We start from the raw sequence: 21,821 nt of genomic DNA on the forward strand, positions 1-21,821 counted from the left end.
ACTTCTTCACCCAGAGGGTTGTTAATCTATGGAATTCCTTGCCCAGTGAAGTAGTTGACGCTTCTTCAGTAAACGTCTTTAAAGCTAAGATAGATATCTTTTTGAACAATAAAGGAATTAAGGGATACGGTGGGAGCGCGGGTAAGTGGATCTGAGTCCACGAAAAGATCAGCCATGATCTTATTGAATGGCGGAGCAGGCTCGAGGGGCTGGACGGCCTACTCCTGCTCCTAGTTCTTATGATCTTATGATCTTATACAAGTATAGCAGGCATACTGGCAGTAGCTTAGTCTTGACCGATTTTGTTGAAATCACATCTACAATAATTGTTCTGAAAACAAGGCCTAAACATTGAGTAAAATAAAAAGCTGAATGACAGATTGGTGTCCTGATCTAACAGCACTAAAATAACATTGCTAAACACTTATTGTGTGAGAACACTACTTTTCACATTCACAAGTAAACTAGAATCATATATATAATCTAAAGCTCCTCTTTCAGACACACTATACTTAGCCTGATGGCTACAGTAACAGTGGTAAATAGTGCTAGAGATATGAACACCAATACAAGACTTGAATGGAAAAGCTTACAAGCAGAGAGGGGAACAAAATACACATAAACATATGACATATAAAGTACATGGTTGTTGTGGTACTAAACTGAAAACCTCGTCCATGAGTTCATAATCCTACTGTTGGCAGGCTGCAAAATTGAAGCCAGTGAATTAAGTAATTTCTGGCCTTGCAACCTAGTTTATTAACACAGGAAAAGATTAGACCATTCAGCCCCGCAAGCCTGTTCTGCCTTTCAATTAGATACTAGCTGATCTGTATTCGAGCTCCACCTAGACATTAAGAAGGGCACCTGCCATCCCCACATGTGACCCATGCTCAATGACTGATTCTTATTGCCCTCACTGTAATTAAGGATGTTGCCTGCATCCCAGCCAAGAAGAATAATTACTTTGAAAACCCTAAGATAGTGGGGTTTTTGTCACACTGCTGAGAATAAAATAGGTCATCACGTCAGAGTGATGGCTGAAGTTCCTTTTCATCCAAACTGCAGGCAGTAATTCTGAGACCCTGGACTCACAGTTACCTGATACAGCTAAGTTTGGATTCTATCAGGTCATGATGACAGGCCTTGCCCTCTATTTAAGAGAGGACATATGTTACAAAGGAAGAAAATGGAAAGAGCGGCAGAAGGAGAAAGTGTAGATTCAAAAAAGAGAAATGTGTTCCTGGCTATCTTGGCCTGCCTGAAAGGAAAGCTTACCTCTTTGACGATTCTCCGAGTCACAGGGGTATCAGGAGTGTACAGGACTTTACCAACCAGCAACGGTTTCATTGCCCTCCAGATCATTTTAGAGATGGGATTGGATTCCAAATTCCTCATCAGATCATTGCAGTATGGCGCTTAAAAAGAAAGAACGCTTGTTACATTAAATGATCCTCAAATTAGTTGTGATTTTTTTTTTCTCGCTGAAGGCATGCGAGTGGAATACAAAGAAAGATAAATAAAAAGACTTGTATTTCTGCAGTGCCTTTCATGACCTCAGGATGTCCCAAGGTGGTTTACAGCCAATGCAGTACTTTTGAAGTGTATTCACTGCTGTAATGTAGGAAACACGGCAGCCAATTTGCACACAGCAAGCTCCCACAAACAGCAATGTGATAATGACCAGATCATCTGTTTGTAAGTGATGCTAGTTGGGGGCTAAATATTGGCTTGGACACTGGGGAGAACTCCCCCACTCCTCTTCAAAATATTGGTGTGAGATCTCTTACAGCCACCTGAGAGCAAATGGGACCTCAGTTTATTGTCTCATCCGAAAGATGGCACCTCAGCAAGAAAAATGTTTTCAGCAGTTGTGACTCTGTGACCTGATCTATGCAAATTCTTTACTGCATAAATGGCTCCTGAGTATTTTGCATGAATGTAATCAAAGTGTCACTTCAAAGCTCCTGCTTTGCTTGTTTGGGAAAATGAGCTAGTCTTTCAAACAGTCATAGAGAGATACACCACTAAAACAGGCCCTTCGGCCCACTGAGTCTGTGCTGACCAACAACCACACATTTATACTAATCCTACATTAATCCCATATTCCCTACCACATCCCCACCTACCTACACTAGGGGCAATTTACAAAAGCCAATTTACCTATCATCTACAAGTTTTTGACTGTGGGAGGAAACCTGAGCACCCGGCGGAAACCCACACAGACACAGGGAGAACTTGCAAACTCCGCACAGGCAGTACCCAGAACTGAACCCCGGTTGCTGGAGCTGTAAGGCTGCGGTGCTAACCACTGCGCCACCCCAAAGAGGTCAGGTAACATATTGGCATATGCACTGGGCCTCCAGGACAGTAATTTTAACAACTAATTAAAAATAATGAATGAATTTACAGATGTTGTGTCAACGCATTCGAGGAGTATGATGCAACAAGGCAGTCGCAGCGCATATGCCACCTTAAATACAACAGATAACAAATAGCGATATCTGCACACTGCCTTAATATGAATTCCATTGTTAGCATACTTCATTGAGAAAGAAAGCTGGCAGCAATAGGAGGACAGAATCTATCTTCAGATTTGCATCATGGCAAAGTGCACATGAGTCACAAACTACGTTGTTGCCTCACCACAAACTGAATAAAGTCCTCTCCGACTTCACCAGCGTGATGTGTTAGAGGAGAAATGGAAGCAAATAAGTACCGCCCACCATCCCCCCACACCACCATTGACCTGCGAATCTGCGATTGCCCACTGCACAAATATTTTACAAAGGCAACTGCATACAGCTAAAGAGATATAAGAAATCTGTTCCAAACGTTTATAATGAGTGTTGCCAACTCTGGTTGGACATATTCCTGGAGGTCTCATCTTATGATCTGCCTTCAAATTCCCCATCTGGTCAAACAATCATTTTTTCCCCCATCTCCAATGTTTTTAGAAATAATAAACAGAAGTGTTCAAAGCAAATTTTTTTAAAAAGCAGGTTTTTTAATGTCCCTATGACTTTTCTCCAGGCTTGTTCACAGCAGATTCCTGGAAATTACTCCTTAATTCCTGGAGACTCCAGGCAATCCACCCTGATGCTCCCCCCGCCTCCTAAATCCAGTCTGTTACATCAGTTACTCATTTAAGAAAGTACAAGGTTTTAACTTGCATGATTATAGCCAGGTGTGGACACTCACTTGTTGAATTGTCATAGTGTGCGGTCTCCTCATCCGTGCCATTTTTACCCAAAAGGTATTTGTAGTTGCTGTCCTCGTACCAATTCAGGGATTTGATTTTTAAGCCCCCGCCTTCAGGGTGCCCACACACAATCCTCGACACAGCCTGGTACAGCTCCTGTGGCGATCCTGTCATGTTGTCATTAGTCAGTAGTAACACCTCTCTTCTCATGTCACTCCAACTCTTCACTGCTGTCAGCTACACACAGAAGGAGAAGCGGACATTGAAACAATGTTTCTTACTACCCATGTGCCTCTCTGGTATTTTCCCCACCCTCCCAGCTGGAGAACAGAATGGTTCCACTCACTCCCACTTTTCCTCCAGTAAACTGCTATTGTAAACAAGAGTACTTCAAATCACTGAGAACCTGATCAAGTGGAAATGATCAATACAGAAGTAGGGAATGAAAATCCCCAGAGTACTCCGAAGAGCAGCAGCTTTTTAATATGTTTTTGAGAGATATTACAACAAGGTCACCCTGTGGCAGCACAGTCACAAATCCCCAAATTTGACTCTGACAAAAAGCTTGGTCAAAGAGGTGGCTTTTAAGTAGGGTCTTAAATGAAGGAGGTGGCGAGGCAGAGGCCTTAGGGAGGGAATCAACGTTCCCTCTAAGCTGCAGAACTTACCATGCATGGGACAAACAGGCTGCACACAAAAAGCAGTCTCTTTAAGATGTGCACATGTGTGGCCACAGGGCACTCTTAAAGGGACTGGGAAGAGCAACAAACGGGAAATTACAGAGAACACTGGAGGGAGTTCCAGAGTATGAGACCAACGTGACCAAAGGCGTGGACACCAAATGTCGCTTGAAGGAAGGGAGGAGTACGCATGAGACCTGAGAGTTTGGGGGGAGTGTTGTAAGGTTGGCAGAGGTTAGGGGCAAGACCATGGAGGGATTGAAAGCAAGGATGAGAATTTTAAATATGAGGCTCTGAAAATTACATCTTATGATCAATCTTCCCTATACAATTTAGTTGTTCTGCGTGACCCATTTTTTTTTACTGCGCAGTCCCTTTAATTTAATTTTGTGTGACCACGCACATGTGTTACTTCTCACAGAACAGGGTATGCAGTACCTTTCAAGTTACTGTGCAGCTGAGAGGGAGTATTACCTGTGATACCAGCATTCCAATTTTTGGTGCATATGGCTGAAATATGTCTCACTTTGTACTAAATTAATCAAACTAATTACTTTGTAATTTTAATATATCCTGAAAGTTATTGGTTGTCTGGCTGTGTATAAATGCATCTGCAATGGAGTCAGAGAACCTATGTAATGATCTTTTTATGTAGGCGAGATTTAATGATGGCTGGATTAATATCGACACAAACAGTTCAAGTTTCAGAGGATTCTGATTATTTGAGGTGTGGATGATGACTCTGCCTTTTAACTTTGGTTTACCTTTGCCTCTGTCACATTAGCATTCCTCCCTTAACACGATAAGACTTGGTGGCAATAACTGAGAAATCCCATGACTTGGGATGGACTTGAGATATTCCATTATGAAAATAGAGGCAAAGTACCTCTCACTATAACACTCTGGCTCCGATATTTATGGGGAGGCGGGAGGGTGTGGGTGAGGCCTAAAGTGGCTGAAGAACCTGGGTAGGTTGGGGCATGGGGAGATCCTGTCTCAGGACCTTGTTAACATTTTGTAGGTCTGTCTCCTGCCTGGCAGCCAGCCAAATGGACAGCCTGGCTGGTAGGCAGGAGCGAACACCAGCGACAGGAGGCCTCAACTGGGGACACATGCGTACTTCCCAGAGTGGAATATCTCAGAGAGCACTCGAATCTACAGCATGAGTTGAAGATATTACTCACAATGGATGATTTAGTTGCATTACCTCATTCACCCAGAGTTTCATTTGTTCATGATTAAGGTAATGAGCTGTGAACATGGACTGCTCCAACAGTGAGTGAGAAACCAATGCGAATGGTGAATAGTCTCTCCTCATTTTTCTAAATTGTCTTTTCTTATCCTCCACCGTCTCATGTTACAGGTAACAAAATAAAAGAAACATTGACTGCTCCTGAAATCAGAATCCTCTGCAACTTGAACTGTTTGTGTTAGTATTGATCGAGCTATCAACTCAATCTTTCTTACATTAAAGGGCCATTACATTGGTTCTCTGACTCCATTGCAGATTCATTTATATACAGCCAGGCAATCAGTGACTGTCAGCATATATTCAAAACAGGCAACTGCGACTTGTGGACAGCATTAAAATGTCTTCAAGACCAGCTAACTACAAGTCCAAGTTCAACAAAAGGAAAATACTGTGAATGCCAGAGATCTGAAATCAAAGCAGAAAATGCTGGAAAATGCTCAGCAGGTCCGGCAGCATCTTTGGAGAGAGAAACAGAGTTAATGTTTGAGGTCAATGACCTTTTGTCAGAGCTGATGACAGGTCATTGGCCTGAAATGTTAACTCTGTTTCTCTCTCCACTGATACTGTCAGACTGGCTGAGTGTTTTTCCAGCATTTTCTGTTTTGACTTTGCTTGTGAAGACAAGAAGTGTAGTTATCTGGTCTATCTGACAGCAGTCCAAACAAAATGCGAGTTCCTCGGAGCAACGAGTACTGGAATGACTTGGCCACGTTAGCAAGTTCACTATCACATGGTTCCAATCATATCTGACAGCAAACAAAGGCAAGCCTAAGTGTGTAACAGGAAAAGTGCTGTAACTTGACACTGCAGCCTGCTCACATGAGAGCCTATTTCTGTACTTCTAGACTTAGGCAATGCATATATATAAATATATATATATGTATATATATATGTGTGTGTATATAAAACATATATTGCAATTCTGCTGTAAATGACGAGAACTATATTTCAATGGGTTTTTTTTCTGTGACATGAACCGGAAAAGGATGTTGGACCACACTGAGAAACATGAAACCACAAGTAACCTCGGGTGGCTCATGAGCCTTTCACAAATAGCGGGGTTACTACAGTTCATTTGACAAAAGACTCCAACGCAATTCATTTGTACATATAGAAATCTTGCATCCAAGCTAAGGGAGCCTCTAGAATAATGGTCACTATTCATATTACAGAGGATCACACAGAGGAGCTGCAAACGTGACCGAATGTAGCGGCACTACATCATGTCAGATTTAGCGGACAATAGCGGCAATACAGTCAGGGGTCGGCAACGTGTCTCTGCACAGACACCAGTGTCCGTGGTAATAATTTTGAGGTGCATGGTAATTTTAAATGTCTTGCTCCAAGCCTTTAAACTTATGTTTTAAAATAAAATCAAATTTTAAAACACAACTTTAAAGGCTTGGAGCAAGACATTTAAAATAACAAGGAGCGAAAGTAATTACAAATGATCGGGGCATCAGGCTCGGACCTAAAGCCCACCGAAGTTTTGCATCCAGTCTGCCAATCAAAAGCACGAAGGGTTTGCCTGTGCGTGAACCTCCGCCAAATAAGAGCATGGGGAGGCGGGACTTGCTGGGAAGACTGGTGCCGCCAATCAGAAGGCACTGACCAATGGGAACGGTGCAGGGCGCATTGCTGATGGAGTGCAGAAGAGGCGGGACTTGCTGGGAAGACTGGTGCCATCTATCAGGTGCTCCCTGTCCGTGTCCAGCCTGCAGACTCAGCCATGGAGAGCATTGGTGTGAGCAGAACAGAAAGAATAGCACACAGGAAAGCAATGATAGAACTGGAAAGGGAAAACTTCTTTGAGCCAGAGCAAGCTTTTTTTTTCAGGCAGACAGTCCACGTTCTTAGCTCTCCAAAGGTCCTGGTTTGTCTCAGAGTGCGGGGCTGGCACTGAACGGCAATGTGTTTCTGCTCCTGGTGCATGGTGGGTGGGGGGGGGAGAGAGAGGGCAGAGAGAGGGGTTAGAGAGAGAGAGAGGAGGGAGAGAGAGGGGAACACAGAGGGGAGAGGAATGAACAGACAGAGTTGGACCCAGACAGGAGAGAGGGAGAGGGAGAGAGATGGCAGAGAGGAGAGAGGGATGGAGAGAGAGAAAGCGATCAAGATCACTCCTGACATCTGAATTCTCTGCATTGCTACATCAAGTGTGTGGACATCGATACTTGTGCAAGCAAAAACAATGCTATGTATCTCAATAAATATGAAGAAATGTGTTTTAAATCAGACTGTGTTTTGATGGCATTAGGTTGGCTATACACTTTATATACAGATTAATTTCCCCGCATGACCGTGACTGAGTCAATAATTTTGTCAAATGTCTATAGTACAACATGTTGGTGCCTGTCCCTGAACACAGTACATAAAAAGGGGCTAAAAAAAACACAATAAAGAAAATAGAAAAGAGAAGGCTGAGGGGTGACCATATAAAGGTCCTTAAGATTATGAAAGGTTTTGATAGGGTATACAGCGAAAATGTTTCCACTTGCGGGGAAGACCAGCACTAGGTGCCGGAAATATAACTTAGTCACTAAAGAATCCAATAGGGAATTTAGGAGAAACTTATTGACCCAGAGAATGGTGAGAATGTGGAACTCGCTACCACAAGGAGCAGTTGAGGAGAATAGCAGAGATGCATTTAAGGGGTAGCCAAATAAACACATGAGGGAGTAAGGAATGTCAGGATATGCTGATAGAGTTAGATGAAGTGGGATAGAAGGAGGCTCGTACGGAGCATAAACACTGACAGACACTGGGCTGTCTTTACATTCAATGGAATTTTTAAAAAAGCTTGTGTGGCAAACACAAGCTTGAAAGGCAAGATGCAAGTTAGTACCTGTGATATTACAGCTGTTTAGCCTCATTCATACGCTTTAATCAAAGCTTACATTTTGTGCGTTTATTCTGCATTAAAGCAGTATTTCACACAACATTCATTTTTAACTTGTCTATTTGCATATATCCTGTGCACAGCAAATTGTTATTTTGGGCTTGGACTTACAAACAAGCTCTAATCAAGTTGACCTTGCAGGTGCCAGTGCCAGTTTTGTTTTTGAGCCTGTGCAAGTTAATTTTAGCGTTAAAATTTAGGAGGGTCTCTGGATTTACACAGTAATTAAGTGATCTCTACAGAACAGAGTGTTCCCCAGGTTTGGGGGAGGGATGGTCTGTGCTGAGTTACCTAATCTTGGTACCCCTAGATTAGACTGAGGGGTAGGGAAGGGTGCGGGAAATCAGCCAAGGCACCATATCCCAATCCATAATCCATCCTGTTGGATGTTGCATACATGTGGGAATAGGTGTAGGAAGAGGCCAACAGCAGATCTGACTGCAGTGACCCTTACAGTTAAAAAGTCTTCCAACACTCATTGTTAAGGTTGACAAATTAATATTGGCCATTTGGTAAGATACCAGGGGAAACCAGTATTAGTAGAGCTGTATCCCAACCAGAGTTTATACAGTATTTATATAGCGCCTTTCACAACCTCAGGATGTCCCAGAGTGCTTTACAGCCGATGAAGTATTTGTAATGTAGGAACCGCAGCAGCCAATTTGCGCACAGCAAGATCCCACAAACAGCAATGTGTTAATGATCAGACAATCTGTTTTTTGTAATGTTGATTGACTAAGTTGATATTGATTGATTTAGGAGAGGAGGGAAGAGGAGGCAACTGGCAAACAAAACTGGGAGAGAAATACAAGTGACTTTCCAAAACAATTCAGGAGTGGTTAGAGTGTGGACCTTGCTACCACATGAAGCATTTCAGTCAAATCGCATAGGTGCATTTAAGGAAAAGTCAGCTAAGTACATCAGGGAGAAAGGAATAGAAGGATATGTTGATAGGAAGAAATTAAGTAGGGTAGGAGGAGGTTCATGTGGAACAGAAACACCAGCGTAGATTAATTGAGCTGAATGGCCCTTTCTGTGCTGTAAAGTCTGATGTAAAAATATCCTTGCAATATAATTTGTTCTAGGGAAGTTTCAATTTTGCAGCACTGCGTTCCAAGACTTGTAGAAAACAGCAACACTACCAGACAAACATTCAGAAAAAGCCAAAAACAAACTGTATTACATTCGCGACAGTTATAAAGAGAAAGCAAGACTTGCATTTATATATCATCCTTCATAACTTCGGGCCATTCCAAAGTGCTTTACAACCAATGAAGCACCTTTGAGGTGCAGTCACTGTTGCAATTTAAGAAACGCGACAACCAATTTGTGCACAGCAAGATCCCACAAACAGCAATGTGATGATGATCAAATAATTTGTTTGCGTGATATTGATTGAGGGATTAATATTGGCGAGGACAACAGAGATAACTCCAATGCTTCCCTGAAAAATAGTACCGTTAGGGGGATGTCAGGGTCTTGGTTTAACATTTCATCCTAATGAAGACACCTCTGACAGTGCAGGACTCCCTCATAGTGCACTGGAGTATGAGCCTACAGATTTGTGCTCAAGTCTCGAGAAGGGGACTTGACACCACAACTATCAGTCTCTGAGGTAACAGTGCTACCAACTGAGCCACAGATGAACACTTTCAAACACTTTTTTCACTTTTGAGCTTGCACGGTTAAGAGCTAAGCTAGTAGGAATCACTTGCTTGCAAGCAAGCAACTGGACTTTATTGACATATAGGTTTGATAAATCAATAGTAATACACAACAATTGAGAGTGATTTTAACTAACCCACTGAGCAGGAAACCCACAGGATCAGGTGGAACATTATTTTCAATGCAAAGTAAAATTGGGATGAGCATAAAACCAGCATCTTGTCTGATCCCGTCAGTTTCCCAAGAGGCAGGTTAGTTAAAATTGCCACCATGATACTTCTGCAGAGTTGCAAAGGTTTGTCCTTTATGGATAGCACTTTTTAAACTTCTTGGTTGATGTACTGGGGTAGTTTTACATCTTCACCACACAGCTGGTACAGTGGATTTCCCACTCAGTGTAGAACCTGAATGATTTTCATTCTGTTACTTTCAATGGAATGAAAACTGGGTGGGTGCCACAATGGGTAGGCTACCTGCTCAGGAATGTTATTGCCCTGGCAGCAAAGGTAGAAATCTACCCCATTATCTGTGTTTGAGATAGAAATGCAATATTGTACCGATGTGCCTCCTGGCATGCCATAGACATGTGACCTCTACCATGAGGTACTCTGTCTGTAGGCAGCTATTACAGTCAGTTTCAATAAAGACTCAGTACACACCAGACTGGTGTCCTGTGAGCACGTAACATGGTATCAGAGTGGAGCTGAGATTGAGTGTTGAAGACCTGTTTACAAGCACAGCTATGGAACTAAGGCCACAGGAATGGTCAGAACTGCTAAAAGCTGCTAAAAGCCACAGGAAGCCACAGAAAAGGAAAAAAGAAACAGCTGAAAGCACAAGGTAAGACAATGGCTGCAAATTTTCCTCTACCTGCGCCGGTCAAAATGAAAGGTGATATGAAACAGAACTGGCAGGTTTTCCACTCATTATGGCAAAATTACGAAATTGCGACAGATTTAATTAACAAACCAGAGCAGCTGCAAGTAGCTTACACTTTTATCACTGTTGAGGAGAGACTGTTACAAAGTGTATTCCACCCTAAATCTCTCTGAAGAACAAAAACAAAACAGACAGCAGAAATTCTGAAAGCCTTGAAAGCATGCTTTGAACCCCAAGTGAACGTAACCTGTGAACGGTCTGTGTTCAATATTAGGGCCCAAGGTGAAAAAGAGTCCATTGATCAATATGTGACTGCATTAACACAGCTCGCAGAATCCTGTGAATTTGCGCAACTGAAAGATAATCTAATTAAAGATAGGATTGTATTAGGCATAAGAGATCCCGCAGTGAGAGCACACGTTTACTGAGAGAGCAGAAACTGACTCAGGAAAGCGACTGACGTGTGCAGAAGCGCTGAGGTTGTAAATCAGCAGCTAGAGCATATTCATGGCAGAACAGACCAGGCCTTGCATTATGCTAATAGACATTCCAGGCCAAATGGGCAGAAAGATCACAGACAAAGGGCAGGATGCAAATACTGCGGAGGACATCACACACAGGAAAAGGAGGGATGTTCAGCTTGGGGAGAGCAGTGTTCTCACTACAAGAAGCTGAATCATTTTGCATGCAAGTGCTTGGCTAGAAGAAAGCATAACAAGCAGGTACAGATGGCCACTAGAGCGACGTCAGCCGAAGATTCTGATGAATCACTATACAGCAGACAACGGGTTGCTTCAGACAAGTCGATCAGCGATAAATGGTTTGTGACTGTGAGAATGATGACTGCAGAAGGAGAATATCAAGTCAACATAAAATGCCAGATAGACACCGGTGCGTCATGCAACATGATGACTGTCACAGGCCTGTGCGAAGTGGTTCAACATGGCAATCCAAAAATGGAGCCCTCAAAAGTAAGGCTGAGGCTATATAATGGCACCATACTAGTGCCTAGAGAACAAGTTACTCTGAGAGCCCATTGCAATGACAAGAACAAAGGTCTGGAGTTCCAAATCATAGACGGCAAGCAAAAGCCACTCATCTCAGCCGAAGCAAGTCTAAAGCTTGGACTGGTAACCCTCTACGTGCAAAAAGAGAAAACCCAGGAGATGGCCTACAGGAACAGGCGCCGGCACTGGAAGAACGCCTTTGCCAGCGCCTTGGAGTTATTAAGCTAATTGATTGGCCCTGTCACATACTGGCACCTTTGAGAAGGACACATGATTCTAAGCAGGTCCATTTTCAAAAGGAAGCAGTTGCGTTGAAACAAGCTTCAATCCTCCCAGGCACCATCTAACATCAATTCCCAGCTATTAATTCAACATTAAAAGGCCATCTTACCTCTTTAGCAAGAATGATGAGATTTTGCAGTACAGTGTCCATGGCTTCGATGACTTCTATTGTTGCAGTTTTATTAGCGGCCACTCCTTTCTGTCAAACAGAGAATTAAGTAACAAAAATTAAGTAACAAAGCAAATACACAGACACACACACACCTTGTTCAAGAGCTCTGACTTTTACAAATACAGTTAACGTTTCCGGTGTAATTTAAACCCAGCCTATCCATCAGGAAAATGACAGGATTACACATAGCAGTGGTTTTACACCCCACCCAGTCACCTAGTTTTACTCTCCACTGATGTCAGAAGACAGTGGCATCAGGCAGGGTGTAAAACCGCGTAACACCCCATCCGGGGGTGGGGAGGGGGGGGTTCTCACCTAGTGACTTAGTTTAGAATTGCTCTGCTCCATGTCTGAATGAGAACCAAAGTTGACCATTTTTGCCGCAGGGATGGGCTGACACATATATGAGCTTCAGTTGTGAAATGAACACAATACTAATGATTTATTAATTTCTACAGCTTTTAAGAAAAAGTAGAACAATTTTATTCTATAGCTCATAGCAAAGAAGACTGAATAGGTGGTGTTCACAGTGTGCTGAATAATCACTTACAATGTTGTCTCTTTGCCAGACAGAACATATTATTTCAGCATTTGACTAGTAAGTGTGACATTTGGTTGTGGCTGGGGAAAACAGTCGTGACTTCAAGTGTACTTTGTGTAAAGAATAATAGTATTGTGTAAAAAGAATATTCTTTCTTGAGATCTGGGCGATGATGTCAGTAAGGCAGTATTTATTAAGAACAAGAACACAAATGCTATAAAAAACTCAGCAGGCCAGGCAAAACAGGATGAAAGGCTGTTGACCTGGAATGCTAACTCTGGTTTTCTCTCTCCACAGATGCTGCCTAACCTGCTGAATATTTTCAGCATTTTTATGTTTTATTTCAGATTGCCAGCATTTTGCTTTTGAGGAGTATTTATTGCCCATTCCAAAGTGCCCTGGGGACATAAAGCAACAAACGAGGAGGTTAATCTCATTTTTATCACTGGGCAGAAAACAGGTGATATCATCTCAGGAAACATTTTCTTTTCCATTGATGTGCATTATATATTCCTGTTTGGTGGACACCTGAATTGAAGTATAATTAATATATCCAAGGCACCGTTATAGGAGGAAGGAACAGACTGCACAGAAAATATGTAGACTGGGGGCTCTCCCTCTTTCATCACCACATTGGATGGGTGCAGGGATAAATATTGGCTAGAAAGAACTACCTTGGTCTTCTTCAAAGAAGTGCATTGGACAGAAGGGAGCATTGATTTAGCATCTGATCCAAAAGACAGCACCACACTCCCTTAGTACTGCACTGAAATATCACTCTAGACATTACACTCAACTTCCCAGACAGGGTTTTAACACACAACCTTTGGACTCAGAGGTAAGAGTGCTACCAACTGAGCCATAGCTGGCATATATTGACATTTTTGTTTTAAAAAAAATCTACCTGAGGTAAGCAGAAGTTGCCCCATTACAGATCCTCCAATCTGAAAGGATGGCCTTGCAACTTCTAATGCCCACTTTGTTTGGGCAGTCTGTCTGACCCATGAGGCCTTTATGTCTCATTTAAACCTTCTCAGCTCTTTCAGGCAGGGTCTCCTCATCCATAATGGATTGCCCCCACCCCGGAAGTAAGTTTCAAATGCAAATGGGGTAGAAGCCCACCACTGCAGAACTCCATGTCCTTCTTTCCCTCCCCAACAACACAGAGAAACTAGTGCATATGAAACATTAGACAGAGGAAAATCAGCTCAAGATGCCTGTGGGAAGAGAATTCCAAGCCCAATTGCTCTTTTGATAATGTCCAATATGTGTTTGCCACAAACTGTGATGAATGGATTCAATTACTTAACTTACTTGTGTTAACGTTAGAATATCCAGGTTGGAAAAGAATGCTCGCTCGACTTTTTTCAGTTCTGCCTCAGACAGAGTGCAAATGAGAGTTTGTGTGTAATTGGCTGTGGAGCGATCTCCAATGATAACAAAGTCCTCCAACTTCGGGCCATTGCAAAGGTCCTTCAGCTGCAATCCTTGCCCGACTGTAATGACCTGAAATGAATGACACACGACTTACTGTTTGCTGTGTTGGAGGTACATAGAAAGTTTTAGTAACCTTGTGCCTCATACCTTTATAGTGTCATTGCATTCATTGTGATAAGTGCTCTGTGTAATAAAGTGAGTTGTCAAAAATAAGCAAAATTAAAAGAATGGAAGTAGTTTTAACAACGAGTGAACTAAAAATATATTTTTAGGAACTGAGGAACAGATTAGGCCGTTCAGACTTTGAGCCTGTTCCACCACTGAATCAGATCACAGCTGATCTGTCCCTCACCTCCATTAACTTGCCTTTCCTCCAAATCACTTAATACCCATACCCAACAAAAATTAAGTAATTTTCTGATGCCATAAAAACTAACTGAACAGCCAAATAATAATTGCTTCCAAATCTAAATTTGTAGTACTATAAATATCACTACACACAAATAATTCTTACACAATTTGTAAAGTCCAATAGCAGCCTTTTGAAGCAAGTTCCACTGGGTCAAGTTTTGAAACATAATGATTACACAGATTAGACAGTGCAATATGTTAGTTACAAGGTTATTATAACCTCTTCAATTGAGCAGAACTGACACCATATATCATGAACACTTGTTCAGACTGTGTATAATTGTTACATTAACCTTGACAATTAGATTACAGCCCCGAAGTTACTGTCTGAAAGGTAAATTGGGACGATCTGCCAACTCCAGGTAAACTCATACCTAACCCAAACAAAATCATTCACAATCCATTTCACTGGAGAGTACCTTACACAAGCATACCATTTTTATAGTAGTGTGAATGCAGAATAGAATTAATCTACCTTCATGTTTCACATGGGATGGCAGTACATTTTAGAAGTTTAACCAGTATTTATACTGTTTCTGTCCAATATTTGGCATGCCTGTATAAAATTCACACTGAATTGCTGTTTGAATGTTTAAATGACCTCTTATATAATGAGTTGTCATTAGCTGCTTTTAACTGCAGTCTATATAAATTCTGATCCAAGCAGAGTCTCTCTCACCAAAGTAGTGATTTATCACAGTTCACTGGTATGGTGACAGATCTGGCTCAGATGTTAGTGTTCTGAAAAAAAAGACTTGCATTTATATCGTGCCTTTTATGACCACGGGACATCCCAAAGCACGTTACAGCCAATGAAGTACTTTTGAAGGAAACATAGCCACCAACTTGTGTACAGTAAGCTCCCACAAACAGCAATGTGATAATGAATAGATAATCCGTTTTTGTGATGTTCCTTGAGTGATTAATATTGGCCAGGACACCGGGGAGAACTCCCATGCTCTTCTTCAAAATTGCGCCATGGATCTTTTACACCCACCCCAGAGGGTAGACAGATTTAATGTCTCATCAGAAGATTGTGGGTTCAAGTCCACCTCCAAAGACTTGAAAACATAATCTAATCTGATGCTTCAGTGCAGTTTTGGGAGAGTACCTCACTGCCAGAGATGCTGCTTCTCAGGTGAGATGTTAAACAATTGTCTTAACTACCCTCTCACAATTGATGTCAAAGATCCTGAGGCAGTTTCTGTAAAGAACAATGGACGTATCTTGGCTTCAACCAACCCAACAGCAAAAAAAGATTGGATCATTTATTGCTGTTTGAGGGGCTTCACTCTGTGCAAATTACAAATTACCCTTCGAAAAAGTATTTAATTCACTGCTTTGGAATGTTCTGAGGTTGTGAAAGGCACTATATAAATGTAAACTCTTTCTCTTGTGTATCGCTGGAGTGTGGGGAAAAGAGAGTTCAATTTATAGCCTGTTTATACACGCGCATCTTCGACAGAACTTCCCAAACCCATGACCATTACTACCTAGAAGAAATCAGACACATGAAAACACAACCACCTACAAGTTCCGCCCCCACCCCGCTCCCCCCAAGTTTTTTTTTATTCTTCCATGGGATGTAGGCATCGCTGTCAAGTCCAGCATTTGTTGCCCATCCCTAATTGTCCTTGAACTGAGTGTCTTGCTAGGCCATTTCAGAGGGCAGTTAAGAGTCAACCACATTACTGTGGGTCTGGAGTCACATGTAGGCCAGGTAAGGACAGCAGATTTCCTTCCTTAAAGGACTGAGCCTCTGGATTACTAATTCAGTGACATTACCACACCATCACAGACCATCCTGATTTGGAACTATATTGCGTTCCTTCATCATTGCTGTGTCAAACTCCCTAACTAACGGTATTGTGGAAGTACATTCACCACATGGACTGCAGTGGTTCAAGAAGGCGGCTCACCACCACCTGCTCAAGGGCAATTAAGGATGGGTAACAAATGCTGGCCCTGCCAGTGACACCCACATCCCATGAAGAAATAAGAAAAAAGCTTTCATGTGGTACAGTGAATTGAACAAGGAAGCAGCTGATTACAGGCATTGATAATTTTTTGTACATTACATGTTTGAAAAAGCCAACTTTAAATTACGGCATTAATCTCTATAACAGTGGCAGATGAATTTGGGTGAGGTACAGTAAAAATGGGAGAAAACAAGGGGCAACAGGGCTCTACAGTAATTACCAATCATAGCTACTAACATTTATATGTTCATTCTTTTCGATTTTGAGTCAAGATGGGTGAAGCAGGGTTAGAGGATGGAGGGATAAAATACACATTGTCAAGCTTAAAAACAGAAGTAGGTAATTCAGGCCCTCAAGCCTGTACCACAATTCAATTAGATCATTGCTAATCTTATCTTACCAGCCTTGGCTCCGTAACTCATGATACCCTTGCCTAACAAAAAGCTATCAACCTCAGTTTTTCAATGTTCAATTGACCCACCCTCAACCTTTGAGTAGGAACTATTCTGGCTCTCAGGCCCAGACTCAGCACTGTGGGAGCACCACGCGCCTGCGCAGAAAGGCCCGAGATTGGGCCTTGGACCTCATCTAGATATTCTGAGTGAGCTGCTAGCACCTGAAATTCAACCACATTTCTCCAGGAGTTGACTTTTGGCTGTTTACCTCATGGCCATCAGTCCTTGGGTAAATTCCAGAAGTGGGGTCACACCTGACAATCAGGGAGAGGGTGGGGTGGAGGGGTGATAGCTAGGACTGTGGAGCTGAGGATGCAGGGCGGGGCGGGGGGGGGGGGGTGAAAGGGGGAAGAATCTTCTTGCTCCTCTAAAGAGTGGAATTGGAGGACACTGAAGAATCCTGAGTGAGGCAGTGCCCAACGCCTGCCCCACTCATCAGAGCCTAATTTTCTAAAGGAGCCCTTGAGGAGTTAAGTCTCTGAAACGATACATTCAGGGGGCCTAACGCCTCTTTTAGACATATGACTGGGGCACCTATAGAATGGACCACATGAGTTTAGTGCTGTGCAGACTGGGTGCAGGATGTCCGACTGCTAAATCGTTATGTTTTGTGCCCTTATTATGCCTGAAGATAATGGTGCTACCCCCATTTCTGTCATTATTATAAATTCTTATGTCCGCACTGAGTAAGAAACTACCTACGTAAAATTGTCATGCTGAAATTCTAGCACAGTACCTCCACTGCCAGGATGTTGTAGTTACCACATGATAAGTTTATATCGGCATTTCCACAGGAAGTGGAGGCAGACACAAGGTTTTATAATCGATTGTAGGTAGTGCTGGTGCTGGAATTATTAATCCACTCTGATGGGCACTTTCTTACCTTTCCAAAATTTACATCAGCATCCAGGATCTCATCCACCATATAACGCTCAAACGACATATTTTGATGCAGAAATTCCGACAGTGTCTCATTCTCGATTAAGAAATCTTGAAGCCTGAGATCTGTACAAAAGAAGACATTTGTCAGTAGCAAATAACTTGAGATGGGCCAGAGATGACAATCAATACATGTTAGTGTCAGGCAAAACCACATATTCATCATAAAAATGCATTTATCAACAATAAACAAACCACTTGCTGAGTGGTGCAGCTTGTCTCAATGATAGCAGTCTCGCCTTTCGTGTCTGAAGGCTGGGAGGGTTTAAGTGATCATATTGGGGCAATTTTATGGAGGCGATGGGGGTCTTGGCTGCCAGCTGGAGAACCAGTGAGAGATCATCGTTGCCTTCATTGGGGAAGGCCCACTGAAAGATGAGCCAATTATGCAATTGAGAGGCCACTGGCGGGCCTTTCCTGAGATCAGAGTCCTTGAGACAGGATGTCCCGCCCACCGAGAGCTGCTGGCCAATCAGAAGCTTGCAGCCCTTTTGCTCAGCACGCCACTGGGGAGGTGGTGTCTGTTCCCGGAAGAACACCCACCAGAGGCCCAGGATCGCGGAGCGACCCAGGCCAGAGGTAAGTGATGGCGGGAGGTGATTCACGGGGTGGGGGCCGCGGGGGAGGGTGAGTGTGGGGGATCAGCAGCAAGAGCAGGGGGCTGGCCATCAGTGGGCTCCCCCTTCCTGATGCTAGGTCCCTCGATCAGGCACCGAATGCCTTTGAACTAGGGACCACCCACCCTCCCCACCTCAGGAGCCGGCAAGCAACCCGCACGGGTTTGCACTTTGTGCTCCCCATATGGCGACAGGCCTACCCTCCGCTGGGTTAACATCAGTGGCGGCAGGTAGAGGCCCTTAATTGGGTATTAACTGCCCCTTAAGTGCCTCAGTTGGTGGCAGAGCGGGAAGGCTGTCCACAGGCCATCCCGCGACGGATTTAATTGGACTGGAGGCCAGAAGGTGGCAATATCCCCACCTGCCACCATCCTGCCCGATTAAATGGCCTCCCTGCCTCCAAACTCACTACGGGGGAGAGCATAACATACTGCCCATAAATGTGGGTTGAAAATGAAGCCCTTGTTGCCCGTGTGATTTGAGATGTTCTGAGGACGTGAAAGGCTTTACAAAAAGGCAAGCTCTTTCTTTCAGGTTTGAATTTGATCTCTGATACTGCAGAATTCACAGAGACTCTTTAGCACCCTGTCTTTTGTTACGGTTAAATACTTGTCAAATACGGCTACAAATTGGAGCAGCTGCTGACTGACTCCCTCCTTCAGTGCTCTCCAATAAATATGTGCACCTTAATCCATTCTTACTCTTTGGTCCAGGGAGTTGTTAAAAAATAAAAACATAGCACATTGTACTCCAACCCAGCTGAATTTCCAGCAAATAAAGAAGAAATAAAAAAAGTTCCCTGACAGAATGCCAAGCAATGAGGAAAGTGGTGAATAATTTTGCAGGGTTAATATAGTTCACACGGTGTCTATGTCCAAAACTTAGACTCAAACAGAATCAAGTTAATATTCAGAGGAACCGCACGCATGAGGGATTCCAGTGGCTTGCCCTGACTTGTATAATGACCGATAGTAACCTCACAGCCTGCACATGCATGTAGGGTTGCTGCTGGTTTTATCAAGAACATCACAAATTCCTGCCTTTGAAAAGGTCTTAAACTTCCGAAACCGGATCGGCAACAAGGGAGAGGATCAAAAATCGCCCCTAGCAAGTTTTTGCAACTTTTGCACTGCTGTTACCTGGTTGCATCACTTAAAAGCACTCTAATTATCAGTCGGGTGGGGGGAGGGGAAGGGATTTCATTAACAATGGCTGTGTCAAATGTTCTGGAAAAACACACACACACACTCACACACACAGACACACACAGAATCTGGCCAGCTGGCTGCCAAATGTACACTTTTTGTATTCCTGGTAATCCCAGGCTTCAGATTACCTCAGTACAAAATAACCACACCAAGTGTTTTGAAAAGTTTTGCATGTCAGTATGATGGGTGGAGGATATCAGACAGGACGTAGAGCACAGAATAACAGGATCCTAACTCTCAGGCATTTGGCAACTGCTGTAATTAACACCCAAACTCAGAAAAAGAAAGTCTGTATCTGCCTCTGGCAAGAAGCAAGACCCAAGAAGTTTAAAGAACAACACCTGTTCTTTTCAGTAAGCAGAGAAATACTGCTAACTGCTATGTTTGAATCACTGAGTGACTGTCATGTGACAAGCAACTCCCCATCTGTGGTATTAATCTGGTGTTTTCTCGGCAGCATGGCAGAGGCATCTGGACTCTGACATGAGCACACCCTAACTGGGGGTTTCTCTCTTTCTCTCTCTCCATTCCAGCTTGAAAGCTTTCAAATCCTGCCTGTTGACTGACTACCTTTGCATACTCCGGATACAATCCAAAACCCCGTTGGAAGAAATCATCTGCATCGCTATCTCCAAGAGACCCGTCGAACCAGTCATCTACCTCTTCAAACTAAAAGCCTCAGGACCACCGAATTCAGCCAGAAGCCAGCCGAATCACCAAACACCAAAGACTGTATACCCCCTTTTCTATGGACTTTAACTCAACCAATCTACCTTTCCCCACTCTGTAACCTATTTTTATGTGTGTACACCTCCAGAATGTGTGTGTAAATGAAGGTTGGCACGTTGTTTATTATTTTATTAGTTCAGTTTAGGTATAATAAAGTTAACCACTTTCTTTGTTAAACTCAATAAAACTTGTGCAATTGGTTCTCGTTATGATCAGAGCAAGTAAGTAATCAAACACCTACTAAATTAGCCATTACATCCACTTTAAGAAAGAATTAAACCTGTTGTGGTCTAACAAGGAGAGGGAAAAGAGGGAAGCCCTTCATCCCCTCCTCACTTGTCCGTAACAATATATGTATATCTCTATGTATATACACACACATGTTCTGTAAATCAACCTCGGCAGTCAAGCTCTGAAGACGCTTTGAAGAAGGAAAGAGCACCATATAGCAGCATAAACATCTTAGCCAGTCAGCACTTCTTTTGTGCTGCTGCTAAGTGCAGAGTTTGGCAACACTCCCAGCCTGGCAGCCCAGCTGATTGAAAAAGCAACGCTGCTCATTCCGCAGAGCCTGGCTGCGTGAAGGAGGGAGGAGGTTACTATCGGTCATTGCTCTCCAGCCTACATTCATTGCTATCAGATTACACGCAAGCTTTGTTCTGTGCTTGGTGGATGCAGCCTGTCTTGAGATCTGAGTCATGTTAATTTGCTGCCAGGCAATTGGACTGAAAATGCTCTTTTGTTATCTGAACTGCAGCACGCCTGCGAGGAGGCAGAAGCTTTCTTGAACTTTAACAGTTTTCAAGGTGCTGCATGTTAAAACCAGTGTTAAAGCTTCCTTCAAGAATTCCCATACAAATCAGAAGCCATTAGTGAGAACAAGAAACAAAAAGAAGAAATGCTGGAATCACTCAGCAGGTCTGACAGCATCTGTGGAAAGAGAAGCAGAGTTAACGTTTCGGGTCAGTGACCCTTCTTCGGAACTGACAAATATTAGAAAAGTCACAGATTATAAACAAGTGAGGTGGGGGTGGGGCAAGAGATAACAAAGGAGAAGGTGCAGATTGGACCAGGCCACATAGCTGACCAAAAGGTCACGGAGCAAAGGCAAACAATATGTTAATGGTGTGTTGAAAGACAAAGTGAGAACAAGAAATCGACTATCAATTTAAGTGTCGTTACCTCAACTGTTTACAGTAACAGTTTGCATTTGTTTAGTACCAAGAACACAGTAAAATATCCCAATGGGCTTCATGTTAGGAGAGACATTGCCCACCACTCCTGTCCTTGCCAACTTCCACTATTTCCCTACCTGGGGTCTACCCACCTTTCCTCCTCCACCTTCCTGGGCTACAGGACTCCTCCTCTTTATCACATTGTCCATGCTTCCTCCCCCTCTGCTATTCTGCTGTAACCATTTACAGCAAATCTGGGTCCATCCATTGTTTCTATACTTGTCCCATTTTCACT

At 43.1% G+C, this 21,821-nt stretch overlaps 1 protein-coding gene across 1 annotated transcript in view; it reads right to left on the reverse strand.

The window, feature by feature from the left end:
* Nucleotides 1–21,821, reverse strand: part of LOC137369452 (phospholipid-transporting ATPase ABCA1-like) — a 157,619-nt gene that overhangs the window by 75,929 nt on the left and 59,869 nt on the right. Inside the window, exons 6-10 of the mRNA XM_068030685.1 lie at nucleotides 17,742–17,863; nucleotides 13,891–14,082; nucleotides 11,973–12,062; nucleotides 3,202–3,439; nucleotides 1,279–1,418 (exon numbers count right to left, since the gene is read on the reverse strand). Coding sequence (XP_067886786.1) covers nucleotides 1,279–1,418; nucleotides 3,202–3,439; nucleotides 11,973–12,062; nucleotides 13,891–14,082; nucleotides 17,742–17,863 — 782 coding nt within the window. The remainder of the gene's footprint in view (nucleotides 1–1,278; nucleotides 1,419–3,201; nucleotides 3,440–11,972; nucleotides 12,063–13,890; nucleotides 14,083–17,741; nucleotides 17,864–21,821) is intronic.

This window comes from Heterodontus francisci, chromosome 4 (genome assembly GCF_036365525.1).
Source record: "Heterodontus francisci isolate sHetFra1 chromosome 4, sHetFra1.hap1, whole genome shotgun sequence".
In the NCBI taxonomy this organism is placed as follows: domain Eukaryota; kingdom Metazoa; phylum Chordata; class Chondrichthyes; order Heterodontiformes; family Heterodontidae; genus Heterodontus; species Heterodontus francisci.